Raw genomic sequence first — 22,801 nt, forward strand, 5'->3', positions numbered from 1 at the left:
CAGATGTCACAGCCACTTCTGGATTGCTCGGTTTCATCTTCTCCAGCTGTAAGTCATGTTGCTTAATTAAGCTAAATTAAGTGTTGCAGGCACCTCTCAAGCTCAGTTATTTCTTCATTTAATTACAGTAACACACCATATAATGTTCTCTGTTTGATGGGATGTTTTGCACAACAGTTTAATCCAGAAATCGAAATAATTAATTAGTTCTTAGAATACGTTTCTAAACGGGTGGCCAAGTAAACTGCATCTTTGTCGCAAATGCCTGGACTTGTTAGTCATTGTAATCTGTAGTCATCATAATCAGAAACACATTACTCAGTGCTGTGGCTCTCAGATCTCCATAGGCTCTTCTGAAGTAGGAATTGGACTAATATTAAACAGAGATATCTGGCGTTTCTCAGCTGGAAGGCTTGGCCAAGCCCAGGAGAGTTTACGGTTACGGTCTTGTTCCACAAATATTTAGTCCCTGTGTATATTTATGCCCCTGGAGAAGATGAGACTGAGAGGAGACCATGGCAGCTCCAGCTGCCTCACATGGGGAGCAGGAGGGGCAGGGCTGAGCTCTTCCCAACAGCAGAACCCAGGGAACGGCAGGAGATGTGCTGGGGAGGGTCAGTTGGACACGAGGAAAAGGTTCTTCACCCAGAGGTGCTGGACACTGAACAGGCTCCCCAGGGAGGTGTCATGGCCCCAACCTGACAGTGTTCAAGAAGGGACTGGACAACGTCCTCAGACACACGGTGTGACCTGTGGGGCATCCTGCGCAGGGACAGCAGTTGCACACAGTGATCCTGTGGGTCCCTTCCAGCTCAGGACATCCTGTGATTCTAAGTCATGCAGCAAGGACAGAGCCGAGCAAAGGGAGGGGACAGCCCTGAGCAGACGGCGGCTCCGGGCAGCGCGGGGCCCTGCTGTGCTCTCAGCATCACCCGGGGCACCCTTTGCCGTCCTGCTTTTCTCACTTTGCTGCACACAGCTGTTACTCCTCCAGCAACACAACCAGAGGCGAACACAAACCCCAATGATTGATTAAGACAGGTGCTTTCTTTCCACCCACCCGTATACACTCACTCAAATACACTTTACCATAAAAGTACAATACTTGCTAAAGAAAAAATAGGCAGAGCCTGACTGCTTTGCTATCAAAATTTCCATGAACTTTCTGCTTCTTCTTGAACTGAACAGAGACGTTGGGATGCACCAGCAATCACTCCACGTGCAGGACACTTGTTTTTTGCTGGTTGGGAGACTGATGAGAACGTGATGATCCTTGGAGACTGAAAAATAAGTACTGAGTGGGAATTAATTCCAGCATGAAGCTTTCATTCATACTTCTGGAATCGGCTCCATCCAAACGGGGAGAAAAATCCAGCTGGCCCAAAGCCCTTATGAGCTTAGATGCTGGTTTTCCGGTACATATGGCAGTACCATTCAAAGAGCTATGACAATGAGACTGTTTATAGCTCTGGAAATGGCGCTGCCATCTGCACCACGGTGCAGCGGCTCATCCCCAGGACGTGACTCTGCGGCAGGACCCGTCCTGTGCCCTGCTCTTCATCCTGCTCAAGTGTCCCGCTAAAACACAGCGCGAGTCCTGGGTCGTTGGTTGCGATAAATGAGAACGAAGGCATGATTTTTGGTTGATAAATCCCTGTTACCTTAAGGAAGGCGTTCCTGTTGTTGTCTGGAGGAGAGGACAAGGAGCTGCCAGGCACAGGGTCTCGTGCTGCTGGGCCTGCAGCTCTGCCCGGCAAATGCTGAGGGGGCGGCTGAGCGGTGCCAGTGGAACACAGGGACACAGCACATGTGCACAAACATGCACACGTGCCAATTTGCTCTTCTACCCCGTGGTTTAACAGGAGAAAAAGGAAAGTCTTCCTCTCTTTCCTGATTCCCCCCATCAACCGGTGTATTTTCTTTCCTTCGCTTTTGATTAAAGTCAGGATGTTGCAATGGACGCGTACTGCACTCCCTGCCCAGACTAATTAGTGAATGCTGCGTAACGCTGGACGTTAATTTGTGCTGGAGAACAGGCACACGGCATTTGCAGGGTATGCTGTTCACACTGCACCTACTGAGCAAAATGCCAGATAATCTTCCAGTTAATCCCAGTGTGTTGCTTGCAATGGAGTGTTGATCGTTATTATCGCCCTTTCCAGCTGGAAGCCAGTTCTAGGCTGGGTATTTTCAGTTGCTCTTTGAGAGCCATTTTCAAAACAGAAAGATTTATGCTTTGGAAAATTGTGCAGCCCTTCATCTGAGTTGCTGAAACATCTTTCCAAGACAACTGTTGTATGACTACGGCTGTAACTCCCACCAGAGATTATCTTATCACACTAATGCATCGTTAAAGTAGGAAGACAAAAAGGAGTTTTTCTTTCTCCTTGGCAGTGACATCCTACCTGAAGTCTCCAAGGATGATTGTGGGGAAAGGTTTGTGTTACAAGCTGAAAATACTTTTCCTGATGTCTGAAGCATTTGAATCAGCTGTCTTCCTACCACACGCGCTGACAGCTTTCCTCTCGGTGCTTTCAAGCCTCAAAAAACCCCAGCAGGATCTCAGATCAGCCTCACTGAGAACCTCATCAATGACAACTGTGACAACATCAACCAAGGGACATCAACAAGGACAGAAAGAGGCAGAAGAACAAGAGGCAGTTTTATCACCCCAGGTCCGTCTCTAGCCCGTGTTCAATTTGCCCGGAGCTGATGTAAGCTGTGGGGGTGACAGTGGCTCATGGGGTTGGCCAGAAGGTCTGGCAGAGCTGCCGGTGCCAGGGCTGTGAGAAGGAAAGCAAAGGTTGGGATGAACTTCTGGGTGTTGCCTTTGGCTGTCAGGCCAGCTGGGGTGGACACGACAGCCAGAGGACCCCGCTGACCCCATGCGTGTCATTGGCAGCCGTGCTTGCCCTCCCGAACCACCGCATCCTCCCCACCACCCCAGCTCGCTCCTGCTGCTCTGTGGGCCAGGACAAGTCCTGTCCCACCCATGCAGGAGCCCAGGGGCCTTCCAGAAGGTGACAGAACATGGTGAAAGGATCTGATGGCTTGAGATGGCACCTGCACTCTGTGCATGCTTATTAACAGACACACAAAAATGAGCTGAAGAAGACAGACAGCTGGTCCTAGGCAGTGGCTTAGATAAAGGAGTACAATGAAAAGCTATAATCCTCAGCTCATAGGCAATGGAGCTCTCCCTGATGCTGCCTGTTTACAGTGTCCTTCGATGCCTCAATAGCATCCTTGTCATAGCTGAACTGTGCACGGAGCTGGTCCAGGAGAGGGTCACCAGGCAGGGAGATGGGCAGGGCAGCAGGAAGCCTAATGAGCCTCATTAGCACCAAGTGCCTTGGTGGGGAGGAGGAAATAAAAGAGCAAGAGTGGGAGAGCAGCACTTCTGGGCGCTGGAGTGGGTGCAAATGATTGAAGGAGCCTTGTTAGTGCTTGGTTATCCCAAGGAGCATTGAAAAGGTGAGGGAAAGAGATTATAAAAGATAGTGATGAGAGGCAGTCAGAGCTGTACTGCTCTTGTTCTCACTGAGTGTTAATTCAGCTGAGGAAATCCTTGTGGGTTGGGAGTTCTGGGGTTTGTACCTGGGCTCTTCCAGGTGCTTCCCTTTGTCTTTCCTCTCTCCCAAGTGAGACATGGTGCTCCCTCTTCTCTGGGCCTGTCTGGCTATACACGGTGGCTCTGGGGCTGGGGAAGGATCTAAACATTGCTGAAAAACAGATCTGCTTGTTGTGGCCTCTGAGAGGCAGGAACTGAGTCCACTGGGGATGAAATGGTGTGTGGTGATGCTGGTGGTCATTGCTGGGAGACTGCTCTCCTGCCCCGAACACCGCAAAGAGCTCTTCTTCATGGGTGACTTTGTACCTGCATGTGTATCCAGGGGGTAATCCAACCACCTCTGAAACACCCTGGAGTCTCCTAATCCTCCAAGTTTCAGTGATGGCTGGGAACTGGAGGATGCTGAAGCTACTGAGGTTTTTCTTTGCTTGTCATGCTGTGTTCTCTGAGAAGTGCCCTTCCTTTTCAGCCAGGGGTGCTGTCTCTGTGCCTGAGGTTCCTACTTTGCATTGTCTACTTTATATTAGCAGCTAATTCAGCTTCCACTGGCTGCTTTCAAAAAGGCATTTTGACAACCCTTTGTTGCTGAGGATTGCCTTTAATTTCTTACAGCTTTTTAAGGGATGCTGCCAGTTTCCCATCAGTGTTTGGGATTTCTGCAGTGCAAAACTTCACAAGCAGGTCGAGCGCCGATACCCGGAGCAGATTGCAGCTGATCACAGCTCTGACTCCACGTAGGCTGCGTCCTACCCAGGGGACCTGGCTACGGAGCGTTGCAGATGGCAGAAACAGAAACTGCGTTCTCCCCTTTGAACTCTGCTGTCTTAAAGCAACTGTTGAAATCTGCTGCCTCTCTTCACTATCTGAGTGTCCTAATGAGGAATAAACGAACGCATTGAAGGGAAGAGAAACCCCCTGCCTGCCACAAATCTGCTGGGGCAACTGGAGGTTTTGTGGGTGCTGAGAGGTGCAATCTCGCTGGGTTTGTGGCTTCATCAGCGGGATGCAGAGGGCATGGTCTGGAGAGCAGGATCAGTAATGCTGAGGGTTGTGTGTGTACATCTGAAAGGCCAGGTGTACTCTGCCTCCTCATGGAAGATGCAAAAGGCTGGTCAAATATCAGCTCTTGTGTCTTATCATCCCAGTTTTAAGGTAGGGAGATTATCATCATGACCACCAGGATTTTCTTGGTCCCAAAATGAGTTCTTCTTTCTCTATCCTCTTTCTGGAAACATCTTGAGCAGGAAGAAAATGTCATGCTTCTTCCCTTTTCTTTTTTAATATTCAGCTAATTGGAGCTGCATGTCTGGAAGTGCCCGGCCTTGGTGTGTTCCCATGTTGTGTGTCCCACTGGGGCAGGAACCCAGCTGGAACCCGAGGGAAGAGGACACCTCCGAGCTGAGGAGGTTTCAGCAACTTAAGAAAGGTACTGGAATTACTGGAGCTCTCCACATCCCAATGAGAACCCCTTGTGTCTGTGTCTAAACTCCAGGAATTATTGTAAGTCCTGTATGCTCTATGGGTCAGGCTTGGGCCAGCCAAGGGCCACAGAAAGCTCTTCTGTGACACATGATGTTGTGTGGCTGCAATGTGACATTAACCTCAGGTCATTACTGTCCTCTGTATCTTGTTCTACTCTTCTGTGGTGCCTACTGATGAGACTTTGCACTATTGTAACACAGTCCCTTGAGTGAGAACAACCATCATCAGCTAGGGTGAAGCATCCCCATTCAGCTGGGGTTTCCACCTTTCCCCCACAAATCTTAAGCTAGACATTAAATGAGGCTTTAAAATATGTTACAATAAATACCGAACAGGCACGCACACACAAAGCTGCAGTAATAAAAGAAAGGACTTACAGAGCATGTTCATGGTTAGACAGGAGCTGGTCTGCTGCAGAAGAGCAGGAGGAGCTTGGAGACAGAGGAACAGCCACTTTTAGTGCAGAAAGGAGGAAAGACAGACACAGTGAGGGAGTGAGGAGAGAAAGGGAAAAACACAGAGACAGTTAATAGGAAGATGCTTCCCAGCCAGCCTGACAGTAAACACTGAGAAATTATATTTCAATAATGCCAAAGTTAGAGCTACATCCCCAAACCTCCCACCAAAGGGGAAACTTATTCTCACAGTAGTGGGGGGAACTAACTGGGTTAGAACTGTAAAAGCCATAAGCTGGGATCCTTTTTTCATAAATCATCATTTTGGTAATCCTTCAGCTTTTAATATCTTTTTTCTGGCTCACTGATATGATTTTAGGCAGGAATGTTCTTCTAAGCCCATTTTGCAAAAGCTCTTCAGTATGGCTCTAAGAGGGGATTTGGTAGCTAAATTGTCTTTCTTTTCCTAATTTCCCAAGCACCACCAACCCATTTGGTCTGATTGAAGAGCCTCTTTTGAAGAAACCACCCATATATCTTAAACAAAAGTCTAGGGAGTAGTAACTAAGTCACTTAATTTCTACCCATGACAAGTTGGTATGTTCACTGCCAAGAAATGTGATTTATGAGGCAATGTAGACCTGCTATAGATCCCTGGCTGGTGATCCTTGAGCCTTTTGACACCTCTAGTGTGTTGGAAATGTCAGTCTGCTTTTCTTAAGTACGGATGCAGGAGTAATTACTGAGCTCCTTCATTTTGTCAGATGGCAGTATAGGAATACAGTGCTTACTATTTAATTGTTAGTGAGGTTCTAACTACACGTGGCTGCTCACCAGCACCCTGTGCTGGCTTTACAAATACCCTGCTGTTGGTGGAGAGCGAGGTACTGCTGGTCTCCCACCAACCCTCCAAGTGTAATGGACAATCACCAGTGCCTCTGAACGCAGTTATCAGCTCTACCTCCCGTTCCCAGTCTTGCATTTTCCTTCTGACCAGTCAACAAGAGCCTCATAAAGTGTGAATGGAGCAGAAAAATGTCCTGTATAAGCAGCAGCAGTTCTTCTTAGACCTTTTCATAAATGGTGGTTTCCTTGGATTTTATTGCCCCCCCCGCCTCAATCAGCAAGGTGCTTGGAGATATACAGGCAGCCCTTGGTCCTTGTTGTAGATGTTGATGTCGCTGTTCTGTTCACCTGGGCTGTTCTGGGGATAAAAACCACGCTATTGCCTGTGTGTCGCACAGGACCTTGCTAAATGTTTCACCCTTGGGGAGGGGGAAAATTTAATCTTTAATTTCTTAAGATATAATAAAAGAAAAGCCATGCTGCAGTTGATAATTTTCTCTATTGAACACCTACCCCTCACCGCTAGAAGTTTGTGCCCTATTTTCAGAACAAAGGTTCTGGTTTCAGTTTTCGGTCGCAGGATCCTCTTTGCTGTGGGATGGGCAGGACGGCTCGGGAGCACCGCAGCCCTGCTGCTCCGCCACTCATTGCGCCGACAGTAAGAAGCCCCAGGTAAGCACACATCATTTCACAGCCACATCTCCCAAGGCAAGCCCACGCACATAAAGGAAGGAGATTTTTAAGGAAGTAAATTTAGCCTATAGCTTATTTTAAAGGATTGCAATGGGCTTGTTTTAAAACTTATTAAGAACAAAGAGTCTTTCAAAAACAGATAAAGAAACAAGGCATAACTAAAGTGCATCGTTTCCCTAAGTTCTTTGAGCTGGTTTTTTACAGACTCCTCTCTTGCATCCTTTGTTTGTTTTGCTCCTGTGTAAGCACAGAAGCCGCACGGGGCTGTGTGTATGTGTATGTGTGTAACGCGGGAGCCCAGGATGCTGAGGTGCATGTGATGGGGAGGTGGACGTGATGCTCCTGTCGAACAAACGTCCCCATCCTCTGCACCAACAGCGCTGGGTGCTGGGCTGTCGATGGGATGAAGAGCTCTTTGAAGATCTGGTAACGCTTCTTGAGGTGTCACTGGTAATAGCTTTCTTGCCTATGAAGTAGTTGCTTTGTGCAGTTCTTTTCTCGAGTATTTTATCCAAGTGTTAAAAAGTGTTTTCATTGCTAATAAATACTAACTACAGTGCTATGGGAATGTGTCAAAAAAGCATGATTGGGCATGAATCTCACTGAATAAATTATATGTGCCTTTAATATACTAATGTAAATTGTTACTGTTTCTGTGCACCACCACAGCTTACAGTGATAAGAGTACTCATACATAACATTAACGTAAGATGCTACTGGCTTCTTGATTTTTCTTTTCTTTGAGGCAAATACTTGAGTTTGCCTGTTTGGCTACAATTCCTGTAGCAATGCTGCATCCTTCCGTTCCTTCCACAGTGACAAATCTGTATCATGTTTCTTCCACTTAAAAAAAGAGTGTGTACTACTGTGATTTGCACTTAAACTGCTGTTATGTGTCTTTCCAGAGGTGGTTCCAGTGGTGGAAAAATCCACAGCCAGGACTTTGAGGCTAAAGGAATTTCTGTTTCATTTTGAGAGAGGTAGGGATTTCAGAGCAGCAGAATGTTCCTCTGAGGATGTCATGTTATATGATGTACGACATCATACCAAGGCAAAGCACAAAAATATTCTTCCCTTTGTACAAGTGGATGTATATGAAGATGAGCTAAATTCAGTGTAATATCTGCATATTTGTTCTAGACTGTTTGAAAGTGGTCCAGAAAGGGTTATTGTTTACCGTGGTGTTTCCCAAACTATTTGTGCCTGTTTTCTTCTTCCAGGAGTGCAAACCGCAGGCTGATGCCCTTGCAAAGGCCATGCCAATGCTTGGCTGGTGCTACGGGCCATGCAAGTACCTGCTGGTCTGCAGGTATTGGCAAGTGAATGCCCAGGCTAGTGACCCATGAGCCAGTGTCCTCTGCAACTCCGAATCCTCCTAGGATGGAGTGAACTCACCAACAACACTCTTGCTAGCTTCAAGAGGATCAACAACCGGCCTGGAAGAGCATCTTTATGAACTAGAGCAAAGTTAATGATCTTGAAAGCAAATGCATCCAGCTGCACTTGGATTCATAGCGGGGTGGCATCACTTGCAGGTGGCCCAGGTGCCTGCTCGAGTCTCCGAGTCCATTCCCGCTGCATGCGTGCGTTCCATGTCAGTATTTAAGGAACAACATCTAATGAACACAGGCTTACACCTGACATTCCCAGGTAACAAACAGAACGTTAGAGAAAAAGCTAAATGCTCTTTAGTACCACGCGCCTCTTTAGTTACTGAGTGCTGCACTACGTTTGATGGGCCTATGGAATAACACAAACCAACAGCCTAATTAACACCCCTTCTGTTAAGTCTGCAAGAAAATCTCTTTAAAGGCTGTTAGTGACAGTGACACTGAGTGTCAGACAGAATCAATGTGCTTCCTTGAGGGACACGATTGACTCTGAAAGTACTGGCTCAGGCACTGCCAGTAAAGGTTTAGCAAAGCGAGATGGTTCTTTTGACTTCAGTGAGGGAAAGCAGCATCAGAGAGAAGGAGGAATGCGGGATGGACCTCAGCAATGTTCCTCCTTTCCAGCACAGTGTTCATGCAAGGAAAACTCATACAGCTCAGCTGCATCCCAAGGATTGCTCTGTTGTGCAAAACTCATTTCAAAACGTGCACCTGTAATACATCTGTCTCCTGGAATTAAATGTAAAGAAAGTCCAGGTGAAGACTCCAGGGTGGGAGTCCCTGACTCTGCTATATGTGGGAGCACACAAATCTGAGCAGCAGTTCTGCTAGAGCTAACGTCTTCTTCCCCTGATTAAAAAAATATCAGTGATCTATCTGCTAGTTAAGTCCTCACTCTATTAACGGATAAACTTTCATTGCACAGGACCAATATAAAACTCTTGGAGCCGTCCTTTTGGAAGTCCCCACATCTTCTGCAGCGTGAACGTATCCACCCGTGCCCACGTCACTTCTCCGGGGCCAGAATGCCTCTGCACTCGAGAGCTCACGTATAAATATTTTACACAGAAATGCTGAAGCTCCCTTGGATCCAAGCCTGTGACATCTGTGGAGGAAGGAGCCCACCTCTTCAGGATCAGATGTTCATGTTATCACTCCCTCAGAATGATCTTTCCAAAAAAGAAATGTGCATTTCTCCTCGGAGTGGTGGCCAAGTCCTGCGGCGGGTTCATCAGCTGCCACTGACACCAGGGCTAACAGCAGAGACCTCTTCAGCTTCCACATGATATTATTTCTTCTAATCCAAACAATGAGTCCTCTCAAAGCGCTTTGCTGGTGGTCTGGAGCAAACCCTGCCAGGGCGCAGTGACAACGTCCCAGCATCGCTCAGAAAGAGCTGAGCTTGCCATGGACATCACTCCCTATCCCTTCAAATACCCCTCACACTTGGATCCCTTGTGCTGTTCCTGCCCATCTGCTGCCTCCGGTCTGTAAAAAGTTAAATTAATACAAAAACACAGGAATTCCTAGAAAAGCTCCCTCTGGCTGCACAGCGCCAGCCTTTCCTTCTGGCATCTCACAGTGCAATTAATTACACTTGATGTGGAGTGGGCTCATTACATTTTCTATGCTTCAGTGACCTCTTGGGAAGTTCAGAGGTTATGAATTTGAAGTAGTGTTTATAGGTTAAATTCAAACACGAATTTGTGAAACAGAGGTTGGTTAACTTGCTTTGTACTAACTACTTATGTTGACTTTGGGTATAAGATGATACGGATACAAACATCAGGAGAAGAATTTTTAGTAAATGAATTAACTGGATGTAACAGGAGAAATTAAAGAGGGACTTATTTTTAAAGAAGAACCACAACTTAGAAAACACACAATAGTGAAAGCTATTAGAAATCATGAAAGTGCTCCCCGCAGAGGGTGAGGAATCTGCTTTGTCTCTGGAAATTCAAAACCAGACTCGGGACTGTGACACGTGTCAGTCACAGGTTCTCCCAGCCAGGATTCACCAGGATTCATGATAAGATATGACACTCTTCTGATTGCAAAGCCTGCAAAACACAAAGGCTCATAGTGAAAGCAGTCATCAGATTATAGGATTGCAGATGGTTTGACATCAGTAGTAAGAAAATACATCCAAGTTTATCCCTGCAATGTAAGAAAAAGACTTCAGCTATTAAGGAGCTTGTACATCTCAAAGGAGAGGACTACACTTTGCCATCAGTAAGAGAAAGGCAACATGTGTGGTTCAATGAGCTCTTTAAGCAGGAGAAATCATGTAATTAATTTAATCAGGATTAAATGAAGACATAGGGTCAAAGGGAGAGGCCAGAAAAATCCCCCATTGATGGGGCTGTGATCAATGAAGGCATCGCATGCCAGGTATAAACCCCATTGATAAAGATGCAACCGTAAAGTAAAACATAGCAACAAGAACAAAGATGAGTGGCAAAACTGCCTCCTGAATTATGGCTGCCTGAACTTTAACATGGCTGTTTTGTCTGATGGACGATAGCAATGCTGACGTTGCCTGTGACGGCCAAAGAGTAGGAAGAGTGATGCAGAGGTAAGGACTGGAAATCATCAGCTAATGCAGAAATAGCCTTACTCAGCTAGATGTAGTGGTTGATGCAGCACTTGCAAGACATTATGTACTCCCAAAGGCACACATAAAGAAATATTGTATCCTTACTGGTGGCAAAACCAAAACAAAACCACATCTGTATCAATTCAGGGGTCAGGCCATTTATTCAGGATGCAAATGCATCCTGAGCTGCAGATATTAGCAACTATAATATTTGCTATGCCAGATAAATAAGAATAAAAACCTCAGAATGGCCAATTTACTGTTTTGAAGCGCGCAGTTTAAGGTGTAAAGATGCTTCCAGCTTACTAAGAACTGCAATCGCAGGGGGATGAGCGCTGCGGACAGGCCCGGCCGGTACCCGAGTGTGATGGAGCACGTGAACCGGGCACCAGCAGCATCAGAAATACAGGATCCAGAAAGCAGCAAAACAGTAAAAGGCAACCAAATCACAGCAGATGTACTGAAAGTCCCTGACACCTTCCTGGAGACACCAAGTTGCTGGCCAAAATGTCTTGAGAATAAGCGAGCTCTTCTCTCCCACCTGCACACCAAAAGCCTTAGAAGCAATTTTAACTGGAGCAATGGGGAAGCTTTTCCACAGCGAGTTTACAGAGAAAGAGGCGGCGCACACAATGCTTAAACTAAAATCTACAGCAATCAGAATGAGAGACGGATATTGAAAAGAGAAAAAGAGGTTAACCTAAAATTAAAATGCACTTAAACAATTAGCTCTGAGTTTGAGAGATGTCTGCTGCCACAATGAATATCAGAATATAACAATAATTGCTTAGATATATATATATTAATAGCTGTAAGGCAAACTGAGCTCTTTGCAAATGCTGATATGCATTGTCTAAAAACACTTTGACTGATAAAACATATTAATCTCTGGAGAGGAGGGAAACCACCCAACACATTCAGCACAGCTGTGCAAAGGTCTTGGTTATGAGCTATGCAGCTGAAACAGAAGGGAAGTAGGTGGATAGTGAATTGCTATCCATAATAGAACTCATTCAGGTACCAAAAATGAGTTTTAAACCCTGTTTTTGCCCTGTGCGAGAAGCCGCCCAGCTGCAGGGAGGGCAGATCATCTACACACATCTCTGTCCATCTCATCGCACCGCTCCCAGCATTCGCTGTTCCCCAACACAGGACACGTTGCTGTTGAGAAGTTCAGCTAAACATCATTACATGAAAGATAATTCATTTTCCAGCAGAAGCTTTCCGCTTTAAGTGTACAAACCCAAATAAATATCTAGCATCGTGTCATTGATCCAGGAAGCAGGGCTAGGATTGAATTAGGCAGTCTAACAATGGTCCTCCGTATCGGTAAGGACTCAAAATCAGATTAGAGCTTTTCCCAACAGATAACATCATGCTTTTACATCAAGGGTTCCAAATCAATTAAAATGACCACTTTATACAGAACAGGAGCTGCTTGCTTTTACTGTCAGGAGACCTAGAAGGATTAAAAAGTGCATGTGTGGAAACCTAGGCCACCTTCACTGCATGAGTCCCACCAGAGAGATGACTTCCCTGCTTCTGTCATGCACTCCCTCACTGTTTCCTTGCACTAACTTTTTAATCAACAGTAGATAAATAGGTTATAATGTCCTTTATGACTTGGAAAGCTTGAGAGGTCTGTCTCAAGGTTGAGACCGGCCCTGCCCCACCTCCCATCCATTACGCAGCTCAGGACTCTTTCAAAAACCCCAGAGATCATTGCAGAAGGGAGCTTGGGGCAAACCAGCACGTCAGACTCAGCTGGGAAGTGCTCAGCATCTGATTTAGTCTACGGACGCATTCAGCTCTGGACACAGTTACTAAACCCTCATCCGCATGTGAAGAGCCATGAACCCATCTACCAAAAGAACCAAATCTCCTCCAGATAGCTGCACAGAAAAACACTATGTTTTTCTTCAGAGATTGCAGTTTGTTCTGATATTACAGGAGATGATTGTTCTTCCCTCCCTTCCCCTGTGCTCTGCCTCCCACCTCTCAGCTCAGCGAGAAGACAGGAGCGGGTGTCTCATAGCACAGAGCCCTCCGAACCCCCGGCACTGCACAGCCCACACGCTCTCCTCTTGCCACAAGCACCCTGGGTGGGGTGTGTGGGGTTCAGATTCACTGGGACCCAGACTGCCAACCACCAGCACTACGTGCCATACCCACACCGGCACACTCAGCTCCCTGCACAGGAGCTACAGTAAAAACCAGAAATGCCACCATTTCCCGAGCTGCTAAAACAAACCAGCAAGATCCTCTCCTCCCAGAGAGGCACCAGCAGCACCAGGGTGCTTGGCACAGTCCATCCTTTGCCTTTCATTAGTTCGGAAGACACAGCAGTGGTTGGTGGGGCTACAGAGGCAGAACTGAGAAGGGGCAACGGGGATTTCTTTGCTAGAGAAGATGGAGCAGGCAGCCTCCCCCAAGGTGCTCCCCATGGGGTCAAGTTGTTCCCCACACACCAAACAGCAGGGCTTGCCAAAACACACACACAACTTGGGCATTCTTCCGACTCTTTTCCAAACACGCCTCTGGATAAACTGCACGTGTCAACACATATCTGTTATCTGCAAATCCAGGCTGTCTGAGTACCCTGAGGATTTCTGGGTGCTTCTCTTGCCCCCTCCCTTTTTAAGTATTTAGCTGATCAGATATTTCAAATGAAAAGAGAAATCAATCCTTCACGACAACTCCAGAGGAGTGCTCTTTCTACTGACTCCAAGCATTTTGCAGCATCCAAGGAAGACTCACCTTAGTACGTGAGTCGATCCGTTTATTGTGGTGGTGGAACAGGGGACCGTCTGCCCCAGGATGGAAGGCCTTCGGTATCGCTCAACACCGCAGCACAGGATGATGAGGAAGGCACGTCTGAAAGCCTTGTTCAGGAAGGCGTAGAGGAAAGGGTTCAACCCAGAATTGATGTAGCCCAGCCACAGGAACGCCGTCCACAGCTTCCCAGGCACCGTGTAGTTTATGAAAGGGTCCACTATGTTTGTGATAAAGAAGGGGGCCCAGCACAAGCAGAAGCACCCCATGATGATGCACAGGGTCTTGGCAGCTTTGGTCTCAGTCTTCATGCGGTGCGTGCTGTGCTGGTCCGGGGGGTGCTGCCGGCCGTCGCCGGGGGCCCCCGCGCGCTGCAGCATCCGGATCTGGCGGGCGTGCTCCCTGGCCGTCACGTAGATGCGGTAATAGGCCAGCACCATCAGGAGGAAGGGAATGTAGAAGGCCACCACGGAGCAGGTAATGGCGTATGGCTTGTTGACCATGAATATGCAGTAGGTGGAGTTGGAAGCCTTGTTGAACTGCCTTTGCTGGATCTGGGGCAGGAAGAAGGGAAGGAGTTCAGCGCTGCTTCTCTGATACCAGCAGTCTGTTTGTTAGAACATACCCCCACCACCTCTGGATTCTCCTCCTCCCTCCCATCTCCCATCCATGATACCTGCTGCACCCACTGCTGCCTGTGCTCGCCCCATGGGCTCTCCAGCCCTGATGGTCCCCAGCTCTGCTGGACCAGCCCACCTTGCAGCATCTCACATCTTAAAGCACGCCTCAAACTCGGCCAGTGAAAAGCAGCCTAACACCCCAGCTCAGACACAGAGCAGGGGGGTAACGTCACTTTGTGCTGTGCTTTTTGTGCAGTGCTCACCGCTCTGTTCATCAGGGCACGGTTTTACACCACGGACACCCAGGTTTCACCCAGCTGAGTCCCATGGGGAGGACTGGGCTGCGGTGGCCTCAGCAGCTGGGGGGCAGTTCCAGGCTGGGGGTGACGCTGAGCTGCCCAGGCACAGGGGCTGTGGGCAGGACTCTGCAGGTGGAGTCCGTAGGCTGAGATCTGGTTGATGACTTGAGATGGAAACAGAGACAGCAGGGGAAGAAAAGGGTCTTGTATATGAGTTTGGCGAACAGAGGGCACAGCCGGGGTGGACAGGATTTCTCTGAGGCTATTCTTGCCACAAAACAATGTCACTGCAGGATATCAGGCCCATAATTTTTGGTGTTTATTCTGACAAGAGAATAACCCCATTTCCTATTTAAAACAATAACAGCAAATTTATTTAATTGGGCATACAAGGATTTTTTACCTCCAAAGTAAACTAGGAAGAATTTTCACTAGATGGTGTTTGAACCCTGCACTACCTCTCAGCATGTAGCTTCTGAACTCTGCACGGTGCTGAGTCTTTTCTGAAAAGGTTGGGGGAAGAAATCAGTGGAAGAAATCAGATACCTGGTTAAAGAAAAGAAATGTGCCTCCTTTTTCTACCAGTGCACGACCTAAAGGTGCTTTGTCTGGAAGCATTTTTGGCTTTATCACCTTGTCTAGAGGCTTGGCAGCTTGCACCTGTTATTTTCCATGAGCCAAAAAGTATTCATAGCTCCTTGAGTGAGACTTGGCATAGAAGATGCCACATCTCTTTAAACAAGCTCTGCTAAATAAGGTGTTTTCACACTTTGCCATTTGTTAATTCCTGCATCTCCAGATTGGAAGGAGAGCGGATTCGCAGCTCTTAACTCCTTGCCCTGTAGACAGGACCCTGCAAGAGAAGCCAGACTGTGGTGGGAAAACTGACTCCTGCTGAAATGATTTGCATGGGGGAACTTCACCTTCTCCCCCACTTCGAAGCTCACACCAAGCCAGGGATACTGATGGGACTGGCCCAAAGCGCCATCCCTTCTGGGGCATCTGGGTTTTCTGGCCTCAAGGAGGGAGCCCCAAGCTCAGCCTTTGGTGGCCAAAAATCCCCCGGGAGCTGCAGAGGCCACGGGGAACCGAGGACTCCCTGGGTGCCCATCGGGAGCCAGCTGGGCTTGGTGTGTTTCCAAAGGAGTAGTAACCGCAGGAAGAATCCTCTCCCAGAACCACCACTGCCTTTGTGACAGTCCTTCCAGGACAGAGTCATTGCAAACCCCTCAGAGACATCCTCCAGAAATTCAGCGGCTCCTCTGCACCGATAACAAGAGGTTTCTCCTTCAGCCTCTCTTGCCTTCTTTTCTCTGAATATTGCTTTTTCAAGAAGAATATTCAGCACTGAATGTATTTGACACCAGTTTGGTCTACCTCCTTGGTTACTCACCAGATCGATGATGCCAATGCTATTCCAGCCTTGCATGATAGGGAGGAAAGAAATAAATGTCGGGATTACCCAGCACCCTCCAAGCATCACAGCAATGCGCAACGGAGTCATCTTGTTCCTGTAAACCAGAGGCTGGCAGCAGATAGCATAATACCTGCAAGGACGAGAGCAGGAGAACAACCATCATCAAAGAGACTTCCAAGTCTTCTAAAAATAAAATTACAGCATTTTTCCAGCTTGTTTCTCCCACCTTTCAAAACAGGAAAAAAATGAGTCAATAGCCTATTTCCATTGACTGTCTCTCCCCACAAGGAGCTCAGGATGTTTTCCCAGCATGAGTAAATGAGGTTTCATAGTGACTTGCAGGGGAAAGCCAGTGTTTTGTTTGCCAGCTCAGAAAAGCGAGGCACGGATCAATGCTGTGGTGTGTCCCGGGTTGCAGAGCAAGGGGGTGACTTCACATTCCTCCCTTCTCGCTCTGCACCCTGCGGGGAAGGAGGGCACCCTCCTCCCTCCAGCCATCCCCGAGTAAGTGTTGGGGTTTTCCTAACTGCAATGGACGTTTATTATGACAAGACTGCAAAAGCTGTTATTGCAAATGAACTAAGTGTTTGGAAGCTGTGAAAATGTCAGTAAAATGAAGAGCGTTTCTCCATAACCCAGCTCCCTTTCTACCACCCAGGAATCAGCTTCTTGTCTGAACAAATGCCTGCACAGGGCTTCTAGTCTTCTCACCACCAAGGGGACGTGCCCTGTGCTCTCTTTTCTCCTCCTGATCCATCCAACGTATTCATAATATAACTAGCCATGGACTAAAAACATCTACCCAAAGAGATATAAAAAATAAATCCTCCTGTTCATTTGGTCCTTGTGCTACCCACCTGCTGGCGGACTTCTGCATCAGGAAGGTGCATCAGACCTAAAACTGGAAATCTCGTCACTCTGAAATGAATTTCTGCCCATAGACACAGCAGAGCAGCAACCCTGGCATCCCGTTGAAGACCTTTGGTGATCCTGACCTGACGGTCCGTCTCAGGTTCCCAGTGAAATGTTTTTGATCGTTAGATGTTGGGATTTCAGCACACATTGTAGGCGCAGCCCAGTACTGATGGACCCGCAGCTGCGAGAGGGAACCGCGGTCCAGACACAACAGAACTGCCCGTAAATTCTCAGGTCTTCCGAATAACTGGATGTATCATTCAGCTGTGTGCCTGATGAATATATTTTCCTAGTGAATGAATAGCAATCATCTGGTAGATGTAGTTTGCAGAATGGGTAAGCACAGAAACTATGCAATATGGAGCCCCATAGGAGAGGAGCATGGCAGCTAAAAAGTGGCTCCAGTTTCTACAACTATTTATAAAGGGAAAGAATTATTTCTGTCAGAGAATTTGAGTCAAACCTCAACATCAAGGTATAATGTGCACATAGAGAGACCCCCACTGCTCAGTGCCTATAGAAATCAATTTTATGAGGTCAGCAGAATCAGGAATTAGTGCCACGAAATCAGCAAACACACAGTCAAGCTGGACCGCTGCCCTGAGGAGATGTCCGAGAGAATTTCTAAGTGCCAGCAGCACATTGAAATACGACATATGCGAATGCACACATTCACACAGTTCACGTGTATGTATTAGAGAGATGTCCTCAAAGTGTACAACTTATTCCATCAAGATTTGAGTGGAAACCAAAAGTTTTGTGCTATGCAGGCACAAAGATCTAAGAATTTCCAAATTTAAATCTTTTTTTTAAAGTCATGTGGAGTCAACCGAACTGCTTTGTTTTGGTAAAATCAGATGATATATTCCACACAAAGTCTTGAGATAATATCAAAATGTCAAAAGAAAACATTTTTTAAAAGTCTCTCTGAAAGAAGACTCAAAATGTCACAGGGGAAAAACTGTTGAAACAAGTGTTCAACTACTTCAATTTGATCATTTCTACATTCTCTTCTGGTTTGGTGTGTGCACGAAAATCAACCCGCTCCTCTGAAAAGGTTCACTGTAAAGGAAATGGTGGATTTGAAAGCAACTGTTCTTTTAGAGCACCGGGTGGAATGTTCCTCCCATGGAGCTCATCCCAACAGCCATGGCCACCAGTGGGTCCTGTCCCTGTCCCCACCAACATGTCCCTCTTGTCCCTCCCACGAAGGAGACGCTAAATCATTTACAGGAACGGGATTTACTTCGTTTTGAGTTTGCCCTCATTGGAGCACAAGCTGAACAAGGTGTCCAGCCCCAAAATCTGCAGAACTGAACTGGGTAAGGCCCTGAGCGGCCTCATTAAAGATTAAAGATTCAGGTTTGGCCCTATTTTGAGAGGGGGGCTGGCTCAGAGACCTCCAGAGCTCCTTTCCAACCTACATTTTCCTGAGTTTATCAGACAGTCAAGACCATCATGGTCAGATTTCAATATCTTAATTATTTCAGAGGACAGAATAAATATTTCCCTTGTTCCTGGGATAACTACCCCCCTCATATCAGCCACGGTGTGTTTGTGTAACCCTGTCCTGTGCTGCAATAGTTTATTGCATTTGAATTTCCTCCTGCTCTCCAGATTCCCTTCCCTCAGGAAGTAAACTGACCTTTGAATTCAAGCAGGTATTTTCAGTAATGTTTTTGACTGCTTATTAGGACAGATGGTGCTTCTCTTGGCGTTACGTGCAACTGCTCTTCTGACTCTATACACACCGGAGATCTGTCTGGTGTATTTAATTGTTTGCTATCTGAGAGACACCTACTGGAAAGTGCCACCCAGTGCTGGACATCAAAGGATTCCTGTGACATGCCCGATGGCAAGATTCTGCAAGTCACGAGGGACTACATTTATTTGCAGAAAGGGCAAAAGAAGAAATTCAATAAATAAATGGAGAAGAACAGCCAAGACACCGGCTACCATTTCACAAGTTGAATAAGCAAACAGGAAAGAAAACCCATGATACATTGCTAACTAACTACAGCAGGAAAACAATTCTTCCAAGTAGTTTTAGTTATTACCTTTCTGTACTTCCATCTCTGCTGCAGCTGACAGCGTTACGCTGATTTCTACATGCTATTAAAGGCCATTAGAGCAAAAATTATGCCTGTAAAAATGACATCTTAAGCTCTCATATTTCTTCCCTCTCGGTGATTCAGCAGCAATTTTCCTCCGCTTACATGTCAAAAGATTATATATATATATATATATATATATATATATACACACACTTTTTTTTTTTTTGCTAACTGCTGCTACCATAACTTCCCTTGTGTTCTGAAAGCAGAGCTGGGTCCCTCCAGCCCGACATCGTTATGGGTAACGAGGTTCTGCAGTCGAGTGCAGGTGACAATGTTGCTGATGTCAAGGGAGGCAGAGAAACACACCGTCCACTTCCCACAGCTCGGCAGCATTTCCATCCAACGGCCCCGAGAGCCAGGTAATAGAAATCTGTGTATGCCTACAGAAGCCACTGAAGTCACACCAATTTTTGCAGTAGCTGGTGATTTGATATATGTGGTGGTTTGGGCATTTAAGCAGCTAGTTATTCACTGAGAGAAAAGTAATTATATCTCTAAGATTATCAATAGTTTTAGTCAAAAGCTGAAATAAAGACATTTTCTTATTCTACATTTCTGCTTCTTTTCAAGCTAAAGCTGTTTTCCTGTGCTCATAAAGCATATCTATTATGTACCCATATGACAGTGTGATGGATGAATATAAAATGTAATACATACACATGATTAATACGATGTCCAAGTTTAATTAAATATTAATTCTTACTATTATCAGCCAAGCCCCACGTTTCTGCAGTTCCCTGAAAACGTTAACTTCCCTGCTACCCCCAGCAAGCAGAGGATGTGAACACATCCTCTTCTCCGCCTCTGTTATGCCATTCTTCACTGAAGGGGAAATACAAGAATCCCTTCCTGGAGCTGTAGATCCTCCAAGCAGCTCCATAAAGCAAAGGTTACTATAATACTTTTCCTCTCCCATATCAGACATTTGCCGCATGAATGAGTCAAGCGCTAACATGTTGCAGATGGCTCAAAAGAACAAATCCATAGCCCCTATGGCCTTACAGCTCTTGTGACCCTGCAGATGTGGGGCTGCTGAGGGTTTGTGATGTGGCCCTTGGTGGCCCTGTGGAGCAGTGCGGTGGCCGGACTCTGTCTCCAGGAAGACGTATGTGACTCTCCCTGGTCTTCCAGTGATACGGATCGATTCCCAAAAGTGTTACGGACACTCTCCCAGCACCCCCAGGGGATGCAGAGGCACCTCTATCACGTTCACCAAAGCTACAGAAAAATGCTCAGGGTTCAGAACCTCAGTGACCGAGTGTGCGGGGCGATTTCCTCCATATTTCTACATGCGGTCAATTGTATACACAGCGTCCACCAGCTGCAAGAGCAAAATATTTCATCCTTTCCCAACAAGACTGGCGCTTTGCCTGCCAGTGAGCTCGTCTGTACAGCCGGTGCTACACATAAGACCAGAAAGCAGATATAAATGCCTGATAAATTGTACATCGGCAACACATTTGTACCTAACAGCCTTCAGCACTTTGGGTAAAGAAGACATAATATCACATTCCTCAGCAGCAGGATCATGGACAGCTTGCCTAATGTTAAACTTGTGCATATGTGAAAACAGGAGATGGCAGATATAAGGAAAGCTGTGAAGCCAAAGAGAAAACAGACGGAAAATGAACCTCAATTACACTCTTGCCTTGCACAACTGAATGCTGAATTCACTGTGTTGGTCTAAGGCTTTTGTGGAAATATAAATGTTGTAAACCATGGGAGTCTGCTGTTGCCATTTTGCCTGTATGAACAACCCTATGCATACGTGCACACACATGTACGCACACTCCTTGCACCACATCCTGCCTTTCTGCCAGGAAAAAGAAAATAATCTCAAAAAGCACATCAACTTTTAAGCAATGACACCGGCAGTTATTACAAGTTAATAGCTTCTAGGTTCTTGGAGATGAGAAATGGAAAGACTGAGAAACAGCATTGCATTTCAACACATTGGTGACCTAGGGCTGACGGCAGCATAATTTAGCTGCGGTCTGTGGCAAGGACAGCTATTTGTGGCAGTGACTGTCTACACACTCATCAAGCACCGACACAATGAGACTGCATTTGTCACTGGGATCTGTGGTCAAGACAGAAATAAAAGGTCTAAGAATCCTAAGAATCTAGATAACCAGCTGAGTGCACAACGCTAACATGCACCAGTTTCTGTGGCTGGAGAGAAGCAAGCAGCAGTACAGCAGCCAGCACATCTGGGCACCCAGCAGCCAGCACATCTGGGAACCCAGCAGCGTGGGCAGCCCATCGCCTCCTCCAGCCCACGGCAGTGGAATAGCTGCTGTGGGCACATCTCCAGAGAGCAGCCCTGGAGCCCTGAGCTCCTGCCCCAGCACCAGTGATGCTCTGACCACCCCGCTGCTCTTCCTTCCCTTCCAGGCATTACAGAAATAGAATTACTTAGCTGCATTAGATTACTCCTTGGAGAACAATTAAAGCATCTCCCTGGTTTGCAATACAATTTTGTTTGAGCTACAGGTATGTAGACACTACCCTGCAAGAGGCTCTTTAGATATCACAGACAGACAAATGCACACCCACCTTTAATAAACAGACTGGTTCTGTGGGCGGCCCACATTTAAAACCATTTGGTGTCATGTGCACGTATAAAATTATATATATACCATATGTTTTATCATCACTGCGGCCAAAATGAGCCAAGGAGAATTTACTGAACACTCATACTGAATAATTTTTTGCCCCTTTTAAATAATCTAGGAAAAAGACGACAAGAGGGTGGGAAAACTGTGGGTGCTATTAGCTGCCTATCAAAGTTGGGGTGCAACAAGCATGCCCCATACAGGCTCCGTGGCTGTATGTGTCTGAACCATGCCTTAAACACCAAGGCTGGAATGATTTGTTCGTGAGTTCCTAAGGAAAGAGAAGCCAAAGAATTGAAGAGGAGGGAGCCAGACGCCAGGAGCTGCCACCCCAGGGACAGCGGGAGGAGCTGAGGGCACTGAGCTGCACCGAGGGAAACGGCAGGCAACACAGACATGTATCTCATAAGAGAGACGCTGCTTCTCCTCGCAGTACACAGGTTATATATAAGAATTTGGCTAGTTTACAAAATCCCCTTCTTTGTGTTTTTGGAGCTCTGCTCTGGCGCGCTCCACAAAGCCCAAATCTGAGTGTGGTTTTGCTCCTCGTCTCCCTCAGGGAATCCAGACTGGGCCAGAGTATTCAGCTGAACCTTGACCACCAAGTGGTGAAGCCTAAGGAGCGAGGATCTCAATTTATTTGTGCCTGTGCGAAATTAAAACAGCACTACTGGCTTTGCTGATATTTCAGTGAAACCAGGTTCTGGCTTCTGTATAACCAGATCTTTACATTTTGTTGGAAGGAACAGCTCTTCCTCGTTTCCTTTTTCCCACTGAGCAAATAAGCTACAGTCTCTGACTGTGCCAAATAAAATGAAGTTATGCATCGCTGATCCAGGAAAAAAAAATGGCCTAAAATTATTTTATCTAACAAAATTAAATTCTTATTAGAAAAACAACGGCCTGCCGGTGTTGAGATAATTACACTGAGAAAACCGCTAAAGAGAACAGTTAATTGGAACTGGATAAATTTAGCTAGTAATACAAACAAGCATATGTTGCCAAACGCAGATATAGGACTCCCTCATGGTCCCCGTGTGGGTTGGTGTGTGTGGAGGGTTATTGGCAGCAA

The 22,801-nt window shown here is 46.6% G+C and overlaps 1 protein-coding gene and 1 long non-coding RNA gene across 8 annotated transcripts in view; one reads left to right on the plus strand and one right to left on the minus strand.

The window, feature by feature from the left end:
- The window catches only part of HTR4 (5-hydroxytryptamine receptor 4), an 89,442-nt gene that overhangs the window by 18,182 nt on the left and 48,459 nt on the right, over positions 1–22,801 (minus strand). For 5 of the 7 annotated variants that reach the window (XR_010466058.1, XM_065029487.1, XM_065029486.1 and 2 more), the window contains exons 5-6: positions 16,059–16,212; positions 13,732–14,300 (exon numbers count right to left, since the gene is read on the minus strand). Coding sequence is in view for 6 of the 7 variants with exons in the window: in XM_065029487.1 (XP_064885559.1) it covers positions 13,732–14,300; positions 16,059–16,212 (723 nt within the window). In the remaining variant the exon portion in view is untranslated. Of the gene's footprint in view, positions 1–5,430; positions 5,507–13,731; positions 14,301–16,058; positions 16,213–22,801 lie in introns of all 7 variants that reach the window. The other 2 variants (XM_065029488.1, XM_065029489.1) reach the window with 1 other exon arrangement.
- LOC135575397 (uncharacterized) lies at positions 1,626–11,783 on the plus strand. Its single transcript, XR_010466062.1, has 3 exons — positions 1,626–2,675; positions 4,860–7,967; positions 8,208–11,783. It is a non-coding gene; the product is annotated as an uncharacterized LOC135575397 (long non-coding RNA).

Source organism: Columba livia, chromosome 14 (genome assembly GCF_036013475.1).
Source record: "Columba livia isolate bColLiv1 breed racing homer chromosome 14, bColLiv1.pat.W.v2, whole genome shotgun sequence".
Taxonomy (NCBI): Eukaryota; Metazoa; Chordata; class Aves; order Columbiformes; family Columbidae; genus Columba; species Columba livia.